Here is a 16,064-nt window from a genome sequence, read left to right on the forward strand (position 1 = left end):
AAATTAACAAGTGTGCATGTAAAAAATACGGGCTGGGTTTAGAACTAGCAAGGTGTGGGCTAGAACTGGCTGTATACAAGCTAGAACTAGGGTAATAGAAGCTAGAACTAAGGTAGAAGCTAGAATTAACAAGTGTGAAGGTCAAAAACGAAGGCTGGGTTTAGAACTAGCAAGATGTGGACTAGAATTGGCTGTATACAAGCTAGAACTAGGGTAATAGAAGCTAGAACTAAGGTAGAAGCTAGAATTAACAAGTGTGCATGTAAAAAACACGGGCTGGGTTTAGAACTAGCAAGGTGTGGGCTAGAACTGATTGTATACAAGCTAGAACTAGGGTAATAGAAGCTAGAACTAAGGTAGAAGCTAGAATTAACAAGCGTGCATGTAAAAAACACGGGCTGGTTTAGAACTAGCAAGGTGTGGGCTAGAACTGATTGTATACAAGCTAGAACTAGGGTAATAGAAGCTAGAACTAAGGTAGAAGCTAGAATTAACAAGCGTGCATGTAAAAAACACGGGCTGGTTTAGAACTAGCAAGGTGTGAGCTAGAACTGACTGTATACAAGCTAGAACTAGGGTAATAGAAACTAGAATTAACGTAGAAGCATGAATTAACAAGTGTGAAGGTAAAAAACATGGGCTGGGTTTAGAACTAGCAAGTAGAAGTAAGAATTAACAAGTGTGAAGGTAAAATACAAATGCTGGGTTTAGAACTAGCAAGGTGTGAGCTAGAACTGACTGTATACAAACTAGAACTAGGGTAATAGAAGCTAGAACTAAGGTAGAAGCTAGAATTAACAAGTGTGCATGTAAAAAATACGGGCTGGGTTTAGAACTAGCAAGGTGTGAGTTAGAACTAGCTGTATACAAACTATGGGTTTAGAATTAGCAAGGTGTGGGCTAGAACTGGCTGTATACAAGCTAGAACTAGGGTAATAGAAGCTAGAACTAAGCTAGAAGCTAGAATTAACAAATATACATGTAAAAAACCCTTGTTGGGTTTAGAACTAGCAAGGTGTGGGCTAGAACTGGCTATATACAAGCTAAAACTAGGGTAATAGAAGCTAGAACTAACGTAGAAGCATGAATTAACAAGTGTGAAGGTAAAAAACGCGGGCTGAGTTTAGAACTAGCAAGGTGTGGGCTAGCACTGGCTGTATACAAGCTAGAACTAGGGTAATAGAAGGTAGGTAGAAGCAAAAATAACAAGTAGCGGTTAGAACTAACTTAGTAGCCAGAATTAACAATTGTAGCAGCTAGAACTAACTCGAGGGCTACTAGAACTACCACGATAGCATCTAGAAATAACATATCATTAGGTATAACTATTATCAAATATAATTAACAACGATTTATAAAAACATGACTGTATCCTCATTTATAACAACGATTTATAACTACCGTCCCAGCTTACAACGATTTTTGATAATTAAATATTTTTTCAGCTTATTTTGCTAATTAAGTTTTAAAAGTGGTCTATTTTAAAAATTTGTTCGAAATTAAAATACAAAAAGATTGCGGACATTAGGTTTATTGCAAATTCAGCTTCCTCCAAAAAGGCGTGGATGTCTCGTGAAAGTGGAAAAATGGGGACAACTTTTGACTATTTTTTAAAATTAAATCGTTCATTTATTTGTAGCTGGTCAAACATTTTTTTTTCTTCTTCTAGCTAATGGATTAATGCTCTGTGCGTCTCGTCCTGGTGACTAAAAAAACATTCATAACAGAATCGAGCACAATTTACAAATACAGAAGCTCATAAGGATAAATCCATAGTCATGTGAGAAATTAAAAATGTAGATATATTGTCAACATGAACCCTCAATTGATCAAAGTCATCTCAAAAAAAGAAAAAAGAAAAAGTAATGTCCAAATCTCAACAGGGCACAATAACATCATCATTTACGGTAAAGATCAATCTCAAAAACCAACCTACTCTCGTAGCATCATCTTCTTAAATTCATCAAAGCATAAAACACCATCTCCATTAACATCATACCTTCGGATCATCTCACTGTACTCCTCAACAGTCTTCAATTGCCTGAGCTTTTCGAGCGTTTTCCTCAAGCTCTGTGGCGGCGATCTACGACGGGGGAGCAGCGGCGATCTACGGCGACGAGGACGGATGGAGGAGAGGAGGGGAGGCGGCGGCGAACTCGAGGAGAGCCTTTGGGGCCTTAGCGGAGGCGGCAACGGCGAGGAGGGCGAGGGCCAGGGTGATGAGCTTGAGAAAGCTTTTAATTTTAGAGAGAGGAGGGAGGGAGAGAGAGAGAGAGAGAGAGAGAGAGAGAGAGAGGGAGAGAGATGAGAGAGAGAGGATATGAGTGCTAGGTCTGAGGGATTGAGGAGAGTGGATAAGGATAATTTGGGGATTTTAGCTTAGCTAGCATGTAATAATTAATAAAAAAGGGCTGCAGTACAAAATGTCACACATCAATGGGCTGATTCACATGGGGAAAACTATGAAAGGCCTCATCACATTAAGTTTCTACTTTTGGGGCCTGTACACATTTTCCCCAAATTTCATTGTTATTAACAGGTGACGCCAGAAAAGAGCCGTGACCAATATGCCTTGAAGGGTATGAGTGAAAATACCGAAAAATATGAGGCCAAACATGCATATTTGCATAATTGTAGGATGACATGCTAGAAACCATCATCAAACAACAAACAGCGTCACCAGCGATACGGGAAAGAAGAAATATTACGCAGCAAGTAAAAAGGGTTCAACAGAGTGAAGTTTCTCCATTGAAAAACCAATTATTCATATCCTAGTAAACTTCCTCATGTGGACAATTTTCGGTTAATCAAGTGATTCAACAAAGAAATATAGAAAATTGCATTACTAAAAATTCCATACAATACCACAGTTATAATCCTTTCAATTCTCTTTTCAGCTAAGATGTGCTTAGAAAATTACAATTCATACATCAGCTACTGAAGAGCCATAGAAATGTTGCATATAATGAACAGAAGAAAACTTTTCTCAACCAATCATTTCAGGTCAAGAATGCAAACAGCATGAAGATTTGGAACAGAGAACCAGCAGCAGATGGGCAATATTTCATGGAACAAGTCTCTGTGGATCGCGAGGGAAGAGTGACGTCTTGCGAATGTTGTTAAGGGCACAGAACAGCATAACTACACGCTCCAAGCCCACACCAAATCCACCGTGTGGAGGAGCACCATACCTATTGAAAAAAAATATTTACCACAGATAAAAATTACAAGCATTGCATTTACTTGTCAGCCTCAGAAACACAACTAATCTTTACGAATATATCTGCTGTCATGATGCCTAAATTTGCATGGTAAAAGTCTTAGTTCCTTAAAGATACATAAATCAAACGGCTAATTTCACGATGACAAAAACCCTGGCCTTTGGGGGTTTTCTCTCAAGAACATTTTAGTTACATGCTAATTACATGCAGGGTCCAGCAAGAACAGTTTAAGTTCTGATGGGTTTTTGCAAGACGCACCAAAGTTCAGGGGGGTTTGTGAGATAAAAAAAAAGTTCAAGGGGTTATGTGCAAAACGTACACGAAGTTCAGAGGTTTTTTTGTGAAATTAGCCCTAAATCAAACAACCAAAGGTATTTGGGAAGGTTATTTTGTTTTTTGTTGTGAATGTACTTGTCTAAGCTTTAACCAAATGAATGGTTGGCTAATCTGGTATCAACAATTACATATAACTGAATCTGTTTATAACACGACCAAGTGGAGCAAATTGACAAATTAGAAAGGCTTACCTGAATGAATCAATGTACGTTGATATTGTCTTCACATCAATTCCGCACGCCTTAGCGCGTGAGGTCAGAAGTTCAGGTGAATGTATTCTTTGAGCCCCTGAGATTATCTCCTCGCCTTTAACATATTTAGAACCAAGTTAGAACAGAAAACATAAAAGGTTATATGTTTTAAGTATTTCAAATTCTTCCATACTTTGCACAATGTTTTAACAATCCCGTTGTCTTTAAAGCCAAAACCTTGGGCTTAGAATGGGGTGTGTCCGCTTGTGTGTGTAGCTAGATAGATGGACAGATATTAGCAGATAGATATAGAGCCAACTTGGATAGAGAGCTAACTAAACAGCATCCAGATGCTACACATCCTTTTTGTACAGACAAATGTAACGCAAAAGGTACCTCATAAAAAATAGATAGTTGAATAGCACGAATATCCCAAAACTTCAGAAGTGGGTTTTTCCTGAATGTGATTGCTCTAAATAAATAAAAACCTTCACTACTAAACATACTTGCCTCCTCTCCTAGGAGCCCATCCATTACATATTCATGATGTTTATTCATATTTATAGGTAGGCGCTATGGACTACTGAAAATGAATTGCTAAGGTAAATTACATGATGTTAAAATGTAACTCTAGTTTACTCCCAAAAAGTAATAGGACGTGAAGCAACCATCAGAAATTATATTAAAGGAAATCAAAGAAATAGAACATGTTAGCAGAATTATCATGCTTTTTGGCACATATCGTCCAAATTAATTAGCAAGATCAAAATGGGATTATGCAATAAGGCATTGTAGAGAAAAGGAGGCATAAGAAGGAATTCATTACTAAAAAGTGAAGTTTGAAACCAGGGATTATATAGGTTAGTTTAGGGTGATTATTTACTGTCCTGTACTCAATCAAAACAGGTTTACAATAGTATTATTGATCCAAACCCGTTATCTGCAGGACAGTTAAAGAACTCATGCCACTTGGACCCTAAATTCAGAGCCATGTACAATTTACACAATCAGCATAAAAAACAAACAAAAATGTACAAAGCATCCTACCTCGAATAAAGACATCAAATGAGTTGCTATATACTGGGTCATCATAACATGGCATGGTGTAGAATGGTCGTACAGCCAATGGGTATCGGTGAAGTATGTAGAACTCAGTGTTATACCTGTGACAATAAGAATGAGGTACTAGGGTAAACAATATACAACAGTTATTATGCTGACAAAACTGAATTAGTGGATAACTACAACTAAAGCATACACTTACTCATCAAGAACAAGACGGCCCAATTTTCTCTCATTCTCTGTGTTCAGGTCCCCCAAAGGGTCTACATTTACGCCAGCTTCCTATTAATTTGCGACAATTTAAAAATGTCAACTGAACGAAAATATGTTAAACACATGGAAAAGGTATACGACAAATGTAAATCAACAACAAATAAAAAACGTGTCTTCACCCTCTCCTCAATCTCTGTTAAGCAGATATAGCAACTTTTTTTTTGGGGTGGGGTGGGGTGGGGTGGGGTGGGGGGGACTTGTGCATTGTTCTGAATGAATAAGGTAGATAAAACACCACCTACAGTTCGGTGGAGGAACTTTAGGACACCCTAAAGTATTGTGACCCTTTTCTAAATTTATTGCAACCACCTGAGTATTTGAATATTTGTGACCAAGACTCATAGTCTCATGCAAGTTACAACTTCTCTCCATGAAGGATTTATTTCCTTATGGGACCTTTATTTCACGTATTACAAAGATTCAAAACAATTTATTATATTGACGAATCCAATGCTGGTTCTTGAAGATAATCATCCTATAACAAACATCTATACCGATCATTTTTTCCCGTCACATCATATATTGAAAATTTTCTTGTAGTACAATAATAAAAGCATCACTCTAATCGCATTAGAGTCAACATTTGGAAGCCAACGAAACAAAGGAATATACTAAATTAAAACATGCAAAGGTAGTACAAGCATAATACGCAGTTGAAATTTGGGAAGTTGAAATCTGGAAACAGACGAAGATGAAAATTACATACTAAAAGAATCATTTAAGTTTGAAGGCTTGCACCTTAAGCATTTGAACCCCCTCTTGGAAGGTAAGCACCAATGTCTTCCTCAAGTACTGTAGGGAATACAATAATCAGGAACCAGTAAGTGAGTAAAATAAAGTATGAATTTCCAATTCAATTTAACTTGATATATTTTTTTCCATGTGCTTATGGTTAATATCATTTACCTTCAAAGGTTCAAATGGATATTGTCTGTCAATAGCCTCCAGTTGCTTCTTGCACTTTTCATTCAAATAGTCAAACATTGAAACAAACAACCGATCCACAATATCTATTACCTGCATACACAAGCATTGATTGATGATTCTGATAAATTTCTTCAATCGCAATACGCATAAGCATGCTTCTTACCTCAAAATAATGTTCCTTAATCTCCATTTCAGCATCAAGACCAACAAATTCGCATAAATGCCTGTGAGTGTATGAGTCTTCTGCTCTGAATACAGAACCAACCTCAAAAACTCGTCCAAAACCACCACATATTGCCATTTGTTTATAAAGCTGAGGGGACTGTGCCAAGCAGGCAGGTTGTCCCTTGTAGTCCAGCTTAAATACAGCTGAACCACCTTCACTCGATCCACCTATCAACTTCGGACTATGAATCCCAACAAAGCCTTCGGACAGCATAAACTGTCGAAAGATCTGTATATATGAGAAGCAGATCAAATAACATGTCAGTTTTATTAAAATATTATATCCTACGCTTCTATATTGTCATATGTGAACTAACATTCATATGAACATATGATAGGTCTATAAAAAGGAATTCCAGCATATTTCTGCTATAAAGATGCCTATCTGACTTGCTTCCGAGCTTGAATTTGAAAAAGGAGATAATCTCTACAAAACTATCAAGGAAAAAAGCTTGCTTCCTGATAAATGAGCATCCTTTTGGCGACAATGTTGGAAAAATATGTACATCAACATGGGCACAGCTGCAAATGCAAGATATTCTTTTCATATTATTAACAAAACTTAACGTAAATTATATAATAAATTCCTCTTTAAAAGAAACTTAAACATGCATTGACATCTAATAGTCAACTAATAAAAATCCAACAAGAAACCAAGATAAAACTTACAAAGTCAAAGGATTAGCAAATTTTAGATACTGGATTGTAAACTCAACTAGGAACTTCCAATATGGGGAGAAACATTTATTTTCACTGTTTGATATATCAACAATGGAAGATAAAGAAGTAGGTCAGAACAAGACATATCCAGAGATGATTCTAGAAATAACATGCTTACATTTTCAACTTCACACTGAATGCGGAAAATTCCTTGATTTGCAGGAGTACGCATGTCCAGTACTCTATAGTTTAACCGTGTGTCTTGACCCACACGAACAAGTTGCTCTCCCGTCTGCGAAGATTGAGGATACCGGATAAACATAATAATAAAGCTTATGGAATTCATGAATGAAGATAAAATAATATGGTAACATATCAAATGTGTTACTTAGCAGACCTAGCAGAAAGAGAAACAAGCAAAAATTATGCAAATTGCACACTTACCAGCTCTGCCTTCTCAAATTCCTTCTCACTTCGTGCAGCATCCTCAATATTAATAGGTAGGTTGGGCACTGCTCTATTGATACAGTAGATTTTTTTCACTTGAATCTCCACCTGCAGAAGCAAGAATATGTTTTTTTAATAATAATTTTACTTCTTTGGTATAAGACAGCATTAAGAGAAGGGGTTTTATCACATTAGGTTCTCAATTCTCTTAATTATATATTGTGCCCCCAAATCTTCATATTTCTAACTTACACCTCCAAATCTATTATGTCGTTTAAAAATAACATCCCTGGTTGGATTGTGTCTATAATTGCTACTATAGCATGATTACCTGAATTAGGAGAAAATTATAATTACATATGGCTTATGTGCTTATAAACCGACCGATATTTGCATATGTACTGCTAAATAATTACTTATTTTGTTGTGTATCATATATTCAAGTTTAATACATCTAACGCAGTAATGCTCACTTCTATTTCAGTATACAACTTGATTTGTATTTTCTCTTATATGAAAAATAGTGATACACTTCTTATTTTGTTTTGTATCATATATTCAAGTTTAATACATCTAACGCAGTAATGCTCACTTCTATTTCAGTGTACAACTTGATTTGTATTTTCTCTTATATGAAAAATTGTGATACACTTCTCACATGGAACAAAATATATGAATTTTTCAAAATTATACTAGACTTCTTAGGGTGGTAAAAACTTTATAAGCAACTTATTATAAGCACTAACAATAACAGACTGGCCCTCAGTGCTTAACCTGGATAAAAATTCTCTCCGCCCCCGAAACCGGAAGTAAAATTCTGAGAATAAAAATTAACCTGTTGTGTCGTCCCCTTGATCGCCTCCTTCGGAATCGAAACGACCCCTGCAACATCAACAATAGACTCCTTACTCAACCCATTAGCAAACTTCACCATCTGAGCACTCACAAACTCCTTATCCACCGTCACCACACACTGAACCGTGCTCATAAACTGCCTCACCACCAAAAACGCCATCTTTTTCCCAACTGCCCTGATCGCCTGCGCTGAGCCTCGAATCAACACCGACTGATCGGCGAGATCAGCCGTCAAAGACCCGATCTCGGTCCACTTGCGGCCACTGATGGTCTTCGACTGGATCTCCTCGGTCGGCACGTCGCCGTAGTTGGAGGACATTAGGTCAACCTCGCGACCTCCTCTTGCTTTCGCCGGAGCTTCTCGGCCTTCGCTGCCTCTTTCTTTGCTTGCTTCTTGCTGATCGTTGCGTTGTCTTCCGCAGTTTGAGAGAGGGGATCGGGTTCTGATGACATTTTTCTTGGAGGGTTCGGAAAAAATTAGGGTATTAGCGACAGAGGAAAAAGGTACCGCTGGAGACCAGGCGAAGAGAGGAGGGATTTTATAGGGCGAGGTTTTTCATTTTGCAGAAAAGCCCTTGTTTCAGTTGCTTTACGGACAAATTTTTAAACAATCCAATTTTGAGGTTTAATAATTTTTTGGGAAAAATGTGTCAATACTGTGCGTATTTAGGGCTTATCCACATGACGGAAAATACAAGGGGTTTCATCACATGAAGTTTCTGCTTTTGGGGCTTGGACACATTTTTTCCTAAAGGAATTAATTCAAACGTTGAACCGCTACGGTTGTAGTTTTGGAAAAAATCCAGTCATTTAAAAATAAATAAATCAATAAGAAGAAATTTTCTAAATCGATCTCATTAAGTTTTTTTTATAAAAATCGACCTATTTTTTTTAATCAGGTTCTTAAATAGTCGGGGTTGCCAACCCCGACTATTTAGCGCATATAATGTCAACGTTTAGGGTTGTAATTGGGGATTTGCAAGCTCTTAAATAGTCGGGGTTGGCAATCCCGACTATTTAAGAACCGGATTAAAAAAACCGACCCACTTTCTCACCACGATGCTGACGTGACGAGAAAACGGGTCGGTTTTTGTATAAAAAAAACTCAATAGGGTCGATTTAAAAAAAATCTGAATATGTTTATTTAGAAAATTTCTTCAAATCAATAAACAGCAGCAATTGCAGTGGTTTTGTCACGCACACTGATTTGAATTTTTTTTAGCAGTTTGCCCCCCACGCATGAAGCCAGCTTGCACTCCAAGCATGAAGCATCTCATTCTATTCCACAGAGCGGAGGGCGCACATTGATAGTTTTCTTATACAACCTTTTGAAGGTCATTAAGGCCCATAAACACCCAGCATGAACTTATTAAGACAAAAATCCACCAAATTATCCCTCCTTAAGAAGCCGCACTTTGGTTCTCTTCAGGGCACCGCTGGCCAAGGTGGGAGTGAATTGATGTGCGAAAGTTACTTTTTAAAAACCCTTTTGTCTTTCGCCTTCGTGTTGGCATGCGAGTGAAATACAATGTCTTTTTAGTTGTGAAAATAGATTATCATCGAAAGAACAAAAGTGAAGATTACGCGACAAATTAGGATCTAATAAAAAATAATAATTGAAGTCGTTTAGCCATAAATAGTTCCACCTTAAGGCCTCTTTGTTTGCACGAAGGTAACTAAAGTAGAGGAAGTTTCTCATACTTCAAACAAAAAATTATGTTTGTTTCTCCGAAAAAACCTACTTCAACTACTTCCATAAATGCAGCTGTGGCGTCTAGATGGCACTCCTACTTCCTAGATTTTTTTTCCCGTCTATAAAAGTTCAGAAGTAGAGGGGAAGTGGATAAAAAGTAGGGTCCACTTAAATTAGAGATTTATCATGGGCAGATGATCTTAAATAATTTATCCAGTTTCTATCCAAACAAACAAATAAATAAAAGAAGACGATGAAGTATTATTTCCGCTGCTTCTAAAAACATATGAAACAAACAAAATAAGTACTGCTTCCGCTACTTTTTATTTCATAATTGAGGAAGTTACCTCTTTGATCCACTTCTTACTTCTAATAGTTACGTCCATCCAAACGGGCATTTTTACATTTTTATGGGGAATTCAAAAACTATGTAAACCTGACGTAGAGGGTACTTCTTTTGGTAGAGGGTTTAAGGAGGGAAGGTGAGGTGAAGGGAAGTGCAATGAGATGAAGGGACGGATATCCTTTCAAGTTTTCTTGTTTGGTTGAAGGGAAAGGGAGAAGGGATGCTTTGTAGTTCATTTTTTTTCTCTCCACTTGAACCCTCCCGATCTGAAGGGATTCTTCTCTCCGTAACTTTTTAGTTCGTGTCCCCTCGTTCCCCTCACTCTACCTCTCCCTCTAAAAACTCCCTACCAAAGTCAAATCTAATTTTTGTTCCTCCCCTCCCCTCGCCTCCCCTCCTATCAAACCAAGCTAATTGCAGGGAGACATGTTAGTTCGATGAAAAAGTTTCATGATGATCGTCCCCAGCAAAAGATCTTAGGATAGTTTTGTGAAAACCCGCATAAAGTCCATAAGTAGTTTTGGTGGAGCACCTACACTTCCAAGCATTAATTTAGCAAATAGTTCAAGACCTCTTAAAAAAGCAGGCTGACAGCTTTTTCTCATTATACACCTGCAACCAAAAAGTCTGTATAATACGAGTTCCTTCGACAACACATATATTCACAGGGCGAAGTCTGAACCTCGCAAGAACATGAAATTACTGCATATCAATCTCTATGCCTGATCGAACGCTTGCCCTTTGGGATCCGCGCGGGCCCAGTCTTACCAGAATCCGATGTGGGCCCACGCTTCATGAACTTCTTGAGGATGCAAGCCATGGCGAGCTGAGTGCCGAGGGTGGTTCTTCCTCGAGACAGACAAGCGATGCCACCAAGAAGGAGGAGGCCGTTCGCTATAAGTTTCTTCTTCGATGGGCTTTGCCATAGCGTCGGTTTTGATGGTATGTTGCTGCTTGTTGGGATGATATCAGGAAGAATTTGGTGAGTTGTTCCAGAATCCATCTCCATCACATCAGGAACCTGAGAAAGGAAGTGAGAATTTTTTACCAAAGCCTGGTAAGTTTTCAAATGGCTCTCTCTCCAGAATAGCAACAATATCAGAAATGTTACCCCAAATTTTCGAAGCAGACTACATGAATCTTAATTTTCATTCAGGTCTGACAAGAGTTATCTCCCCCATTAAGTTAATCACTACTATATTATTCTTAATTGCTTCCAACAAACTATTTTAATGACAAACCCCAGTTAACCATCACTTCTCATTAGACATCAACTGGCCTCCAGTGCATATCAACAAACCATCTCCAGGTTATCTTTCTTTTAAAAAAATATCCTCTCTTTCTCTGAGCGTAAAAGAGCAAAAAAAAAACTCAAGGGGTCTATCTGCAAAAATAAAACCGGAGGGGTAGTAAGTTAAAAACAGCGATACTACAGGTAATCTATCCGCAATTAACCCCTTATTTTTTGTACATGTTAATTACTGTGCAACTCTGATCTATAAGCATTATTGATCATAGTTGCTGTAAAGAATTTTTTTCCAAAATAAATGTATTTTTCACAGAACACAACCACCAAAAAAAACATTTAAATAAATTGGACACTTTGGAAGACAAATACTTCCATCCAGCCCTCCAGCAACTATCAAAACAAGGACTGCTGAAAGGGAAGTAACCAAGTCTACTGGAATGACGCATTAATCCTAATTTGGTATTTACTGTCACATCGTTCTCTGTGAGACATATATCTGATCACAATAAATTAGCCGAAAAAGATAGTCCAATAATAGTAGATGGATAAGGTTCCTACAACCACATATCAGTAAGCCCTCAAGTTGGCATTAGCCTAAACTGCTTTATCCAAGAAGTCTAAATCAGTGGACCACTTGTTACCTAGTGATAGCCACAAAGTTCCATCCGACAGGGAAATAAAAATGAAATACAAAAAAAAAACACAAAAAAATTCGAACACTCAATCACCAGTGCTATTCTCCTACTGATTACATATCGGCAATAGATGTGATATAGGTACACTAATGCTGACAACGATTATACTACAGAGAAATAAAATTTTGTTTTCTTCGAAAGAACTTCCATGATGTGGAAGGGCACTAACCTTTTTAATAAGCCTAAGCATGGTAGCAACTGAAGTTGATCTGCTACGTATGGGAGAAGAATATTCACGTAGTGCATTGTTCATCTTACACACATAGCTCCATATTCCCCTGGCAAAAGCTAACTTTGCCATCTCTACATTCAAGCCAGCATCTTCCTGATGCAACATTGTGATCTCACACGCATCTCTACCAGGTACTACAGTCACATTTATAAATATAAGCAGCATTGAACTAAAATGAGGGAAGTAACATGAGGAGAATGAGCAAGGAATAATTGAAGAGCAAGAAAAAGTTAAGGAGGCAATGTGTCAAACTTGTAAATCAAGTATCTACATAATTTAGGTAGTTATTTTCATTGCTAATATGGATGACAGAGAATGAAGGCTGAATTTGTATCGTCCCTTCTCCAAACTGAGGCTTGTGTCTAAAAATATTGTGATATGTCTGTGTGTGCTTGGATTGTTGTGCTAGGAGAGGGAGCAAAGGGGGAAAAGAGAGAAACACAGCTGTTTCTTCTCACCTCCGCGCTATTATAGATTAAATCTCACCCGTCTATAATCTTCTCCGGGTTTATTTTTGCCCTCTCAAAACACAATTAAGCAGAGCAGTATCTTGAGTATCCTTTCATTTCTCCCACTCACCTGGGAATCAAATGAGGCATAAAGTTCTATGCTGAACTAATTGGTATTTCAAACTCAGTAAGAACCAAAAAAATATGCTGCTAGCCTTTACAATAAAGGCCACAACTGGAAACATATCTAGATATGCCATTGACGCATTGAGCAACTTGGTGAACCCAATAAATACTGATATGAGAATGTTGCTTACCTTTCCTGATACGCCAGCCAGATCTGAAGAAATTAACTCTAACAAACTTTTTCTGTCGTGGTGCCAAGGGATGTTCACAGTCCTGTCATGGAAATAAAGAGAAGAATTAGGAATTATTTGAGATTAAGAAAGGAGACTCGACATATTGCTTTGATAACTTGAATTGCAGCTATCAGGTAGTGAAACTTACCCAAACAACTGCAAGGGCCTATTGACCTAAAAGTGGCTCGCAAATTAGATCATTTATTGTGTAACAAAAACGTTACATTCCTCACTTCTCTGTGCCAATCTCTGGCTCTAGATGGAACGTCACTCCAGAAGACTGCTACCAACTATGGCAATTATTATGGTACATGCTAATATAAATATTACATGGAAGCGTACAATGTTACAATAGAACTAATTTGAGCCAACATGATATAATTGATAGCATTCAAACTGTATCAAGTATGCATGTAAAGCTGAGAATTGTACTCAATAATCGTTACATGAAACCTTGTTGATCCAAACAACAGAACACCAATGGTTTTCTAGAGTAAAATATGACACAAATAAACATAAGTTAAGTGTCCAGCTTTAAATGACTCCATTTTTGTTATATGCCAAATTATATTGCACGAATGAAACAAGATATGATCAAAGGATTACAACACCAAACATAATTTCCACATTCTCAACGGATATCTTACCTTGACAATACAATAGAAGGTTTTGTCTTTCCCTTCCCATACACGCCATGCCAGTATATACTCTCTTGGTGTCAGAAGAGGAAACTTTTTTATCATTGACCCAATTTCTGTACCACTGGTTTCATCTGCCTGCAACTGCTTGTATTCAATCAATGTCTTGTCCCACTCTTTACGATACTCATTGTCCATGTAGAAGTCTCTTAACAGCTCTGTAGAGCATTTCTCAAATATAGTTACACTCAGGTACTTCAGGGGACCAACCTGAACAGCAACAGTAAATGTCAAGAATTTCTTTGTAACTGCTACTTCAAAATTTAGTGGTGGTCTACATGAGGAGAAAATAAAGCTTTTCTAAATTTACAATTCTCAGGCTACAATAACTACTGCTAGCAAAATTTAATATATAACAAAAAGTGACTTTCCCATGAAATTCTATCAATTCTAGCCCATGACTGAGTTGGCAAAAGTTCAAAAATGATTTGATAAAAATTAGAAAAATTCAGAAAATAAATATATTGATATGAATTGTATAATAACTCTAGAGAAAGCTGTTATATGAATGGCTCAAAATGAAATCCAGTATGAAGTATTTTGATGTTTGGAGGCGAAGCAAAGCTGCTGCATGCCTACTTGTGCTTGCACGTCCACAGGCGCCTTTAATAATATAGCTTTCATTAGAAACTGCAACTAAAAACTCTATACAGAAAACTGAAAGAAGTGTATCAAAATTTTGCATTTCATATACTCTCTTCTTTTGGCAGACAAGTAAGATGATAACAACATAATCAAATTCTTGGACCTTCTTGAAGCCTAAGTGCAATATAATACATTTTCCGTCTTTCCATCCTACTTTCCTTCAAATCATTCTCTAACATGCTATATGAATGAAGAGCTTACATGTATCAAAATGTCGCTGAAGGAAACAAATGGTTTTGGTGCATGTAATAAATGGAAACGATATTTTGAAAAAGGATAATGAACAATCCAGTAAATGACATTTACAGGTCATACTTTGCTTCTCTCTAACATGAACATAGGGTATAACAACAGAGGTTCCAATAACTTTCCTGCGACGACTGATGGTAAGTTATATCCAACGGCTTCCAATCGTAATTATGCTTGGAGTAACATTTTTTTCTTATACATGAATATAGCATCTACCATTTGAAGTTATGCATGTAAGAGATGGTAAAAGGAGTTTCGATTGACCAAAAGTAAAATGATACTAGGAATAGCTTCAGACCCTAATTTCAGTTAAACCTTACAGCCATGGGTACCGTATGTAGCCATGGGCCAATCTAAAAATGCGGTAGAAAGAGGTCTATTTGTTAAGTGATGGGTCTATTGTCTGGGAAATCCAAGATGGAGGAGAAACAACTTCAGCAAAACATTCGAGGATTAAAACAAAAATATAAGCAGGAACTATAAAAAGAATTGGAGCATATAAAAAAGACAAGTTGTCTTTTTGCAAATAAAACAGCTACCCAATATTAACTAATTTCAAGTAAACCATAACTAATGCCGCATACGATTACATTCAAAAGATATGTCTATACATCCACCTCCATTTAAGCATAAAGTCCTCGAAAACTGACTTTTTGTGTATCTAGATCACCAGCCGAAACACGAGTGAAAAAAATTTAGATGTCTGCAACATTATACTTGATAAAAGGGATGAAAGAAGTATCAAATTTTCACAAGATGCCATCTTTACATAGCAAACCAAAAAAGTATAGTTAAAACTCTACACGTGCAAAATAATTTCAATGCGTTTTTAGACATTACTTGCAAGTTTAGAGCAGCAAACCTGAGGTCTACAGCACTTTGCACTATAAGATATTGAACCATTCTTTTTATCAGTCACATCTTCCCATCTCCCTCTTTCTTGATTCTTCACATCCAATTCCCCCATCAATTCCCTCAAATCAGAATCCGAAATCATCCCCGACGTTCTACACAGCCAAAAAAAAACAATTTAAAAAAGATCAATTTAATAGCTAAATATTACCAAATATCAGTCGACGGTCAAATTTAAGTCGATTCTAGGCAAAAAGCGAGAGGATCTTACGCAGGCAATGAACTAGGGTTTAGAATAGGGCTTTGATTAGAACTCGAGCTCGAATCTCTGGGGGTGAGTCCACGGCGCCTCGAGAACGCGACCACAAGCTTCCACGCGAGGAGGAGGAGGAGAACGACG

The 16,064-nt window shown here is 37.3% G+C and overlaps 2 protein-coding genes across 2 annotated transcripts; both read right to left on the reverse strand.

Annotated features, from left to right (window-relative positions):
* LOC109821952 (aspartate--tRNA ligase 2, cytoplasmic-like) lies at positions 2,816–8,720 on the reverse strand. Its single transcript, XM_020388127.1, is given in 11 exon segments — positions 2,816–3,191; positions 3,749–3,863; positions 4,796–4,911; positions 5,013–5,092; positions 5,822–5,875; positions 5,990–6,100; positions 6,174–6,464; positions 7,074–7,187; positions 7,340–7,450; positions 8,178–8,533; positions 8,536–8,720. Coding segments are annotated over 11 exon segments (1,590 nt in total). The 5' UTR covers positions 8,651–8,720; the 3' UTR covers positions 2,816–3,064.
* On the reverse strand, positions 10,755–16,058 carry LOC109822223 (phosphatidylcholine transfer protein-like). Its single transcript, XM_020388423.1, has 6 exons — positions 15,936–16,058; positions 15,675–15,819; positions 13,868–14,128; positions 13,179–13,260; positions 12,350–12,546; positions 10,755–11,257 (listed from the first exon to the last, which is right to left on the reverse strand). The coding sequence occupies exons 2-6, from the start codon at positions 15,807–15,809 to the stop codon at positions 10,946–10,948; spliced, it is 987 nt and encodes a 328-aa protein (XP_020244012.1). The 5' UTR covers positions 15,810–15,819; positions 15,936–16,058; the 3' UTR covers positions 10,755–10,945.

Source organism: Asparagus officinalis, chromosome 1, assembly GCF_001876935.1.
Source record: "Asparagus officinalis chromosome 1, Aspof.V1, whole genome shotgun sequence".
NCBI classification, from domain to species: domain Eukaryota; kingdom Viridiplantae; phylum Streptophyta; class Magnoliopsida; order Asparagales; family Asparagaceae; genus Asparagus; species Asparagus officinalis.

Excerpts from the sequence above, each read along its gene's own strand:
- LOC109822223 (XM_020388423.1), bottom strand. The coding sequence starts at position 15,809 with ATGATTTCGGATTCTGATTTGAGGGAATTGATGGGGGAATTGGATGTG. Across the intron at positions 13,261-13,867 it reads CCTTCTATTGTATTGTCAAG|GACTGTGAACATCCCTTGGC; the intron begins GTAAGATATCCG and ends TTTCCATGACAG. Across the intron at positions 12,547-13,178 it reads TGGCTGGCGTATCAGGAAAG|TACCTGGTAGAGATGCGTGT; the intron begins GTAAGCAACATT and ends ATGTGACTGTAG.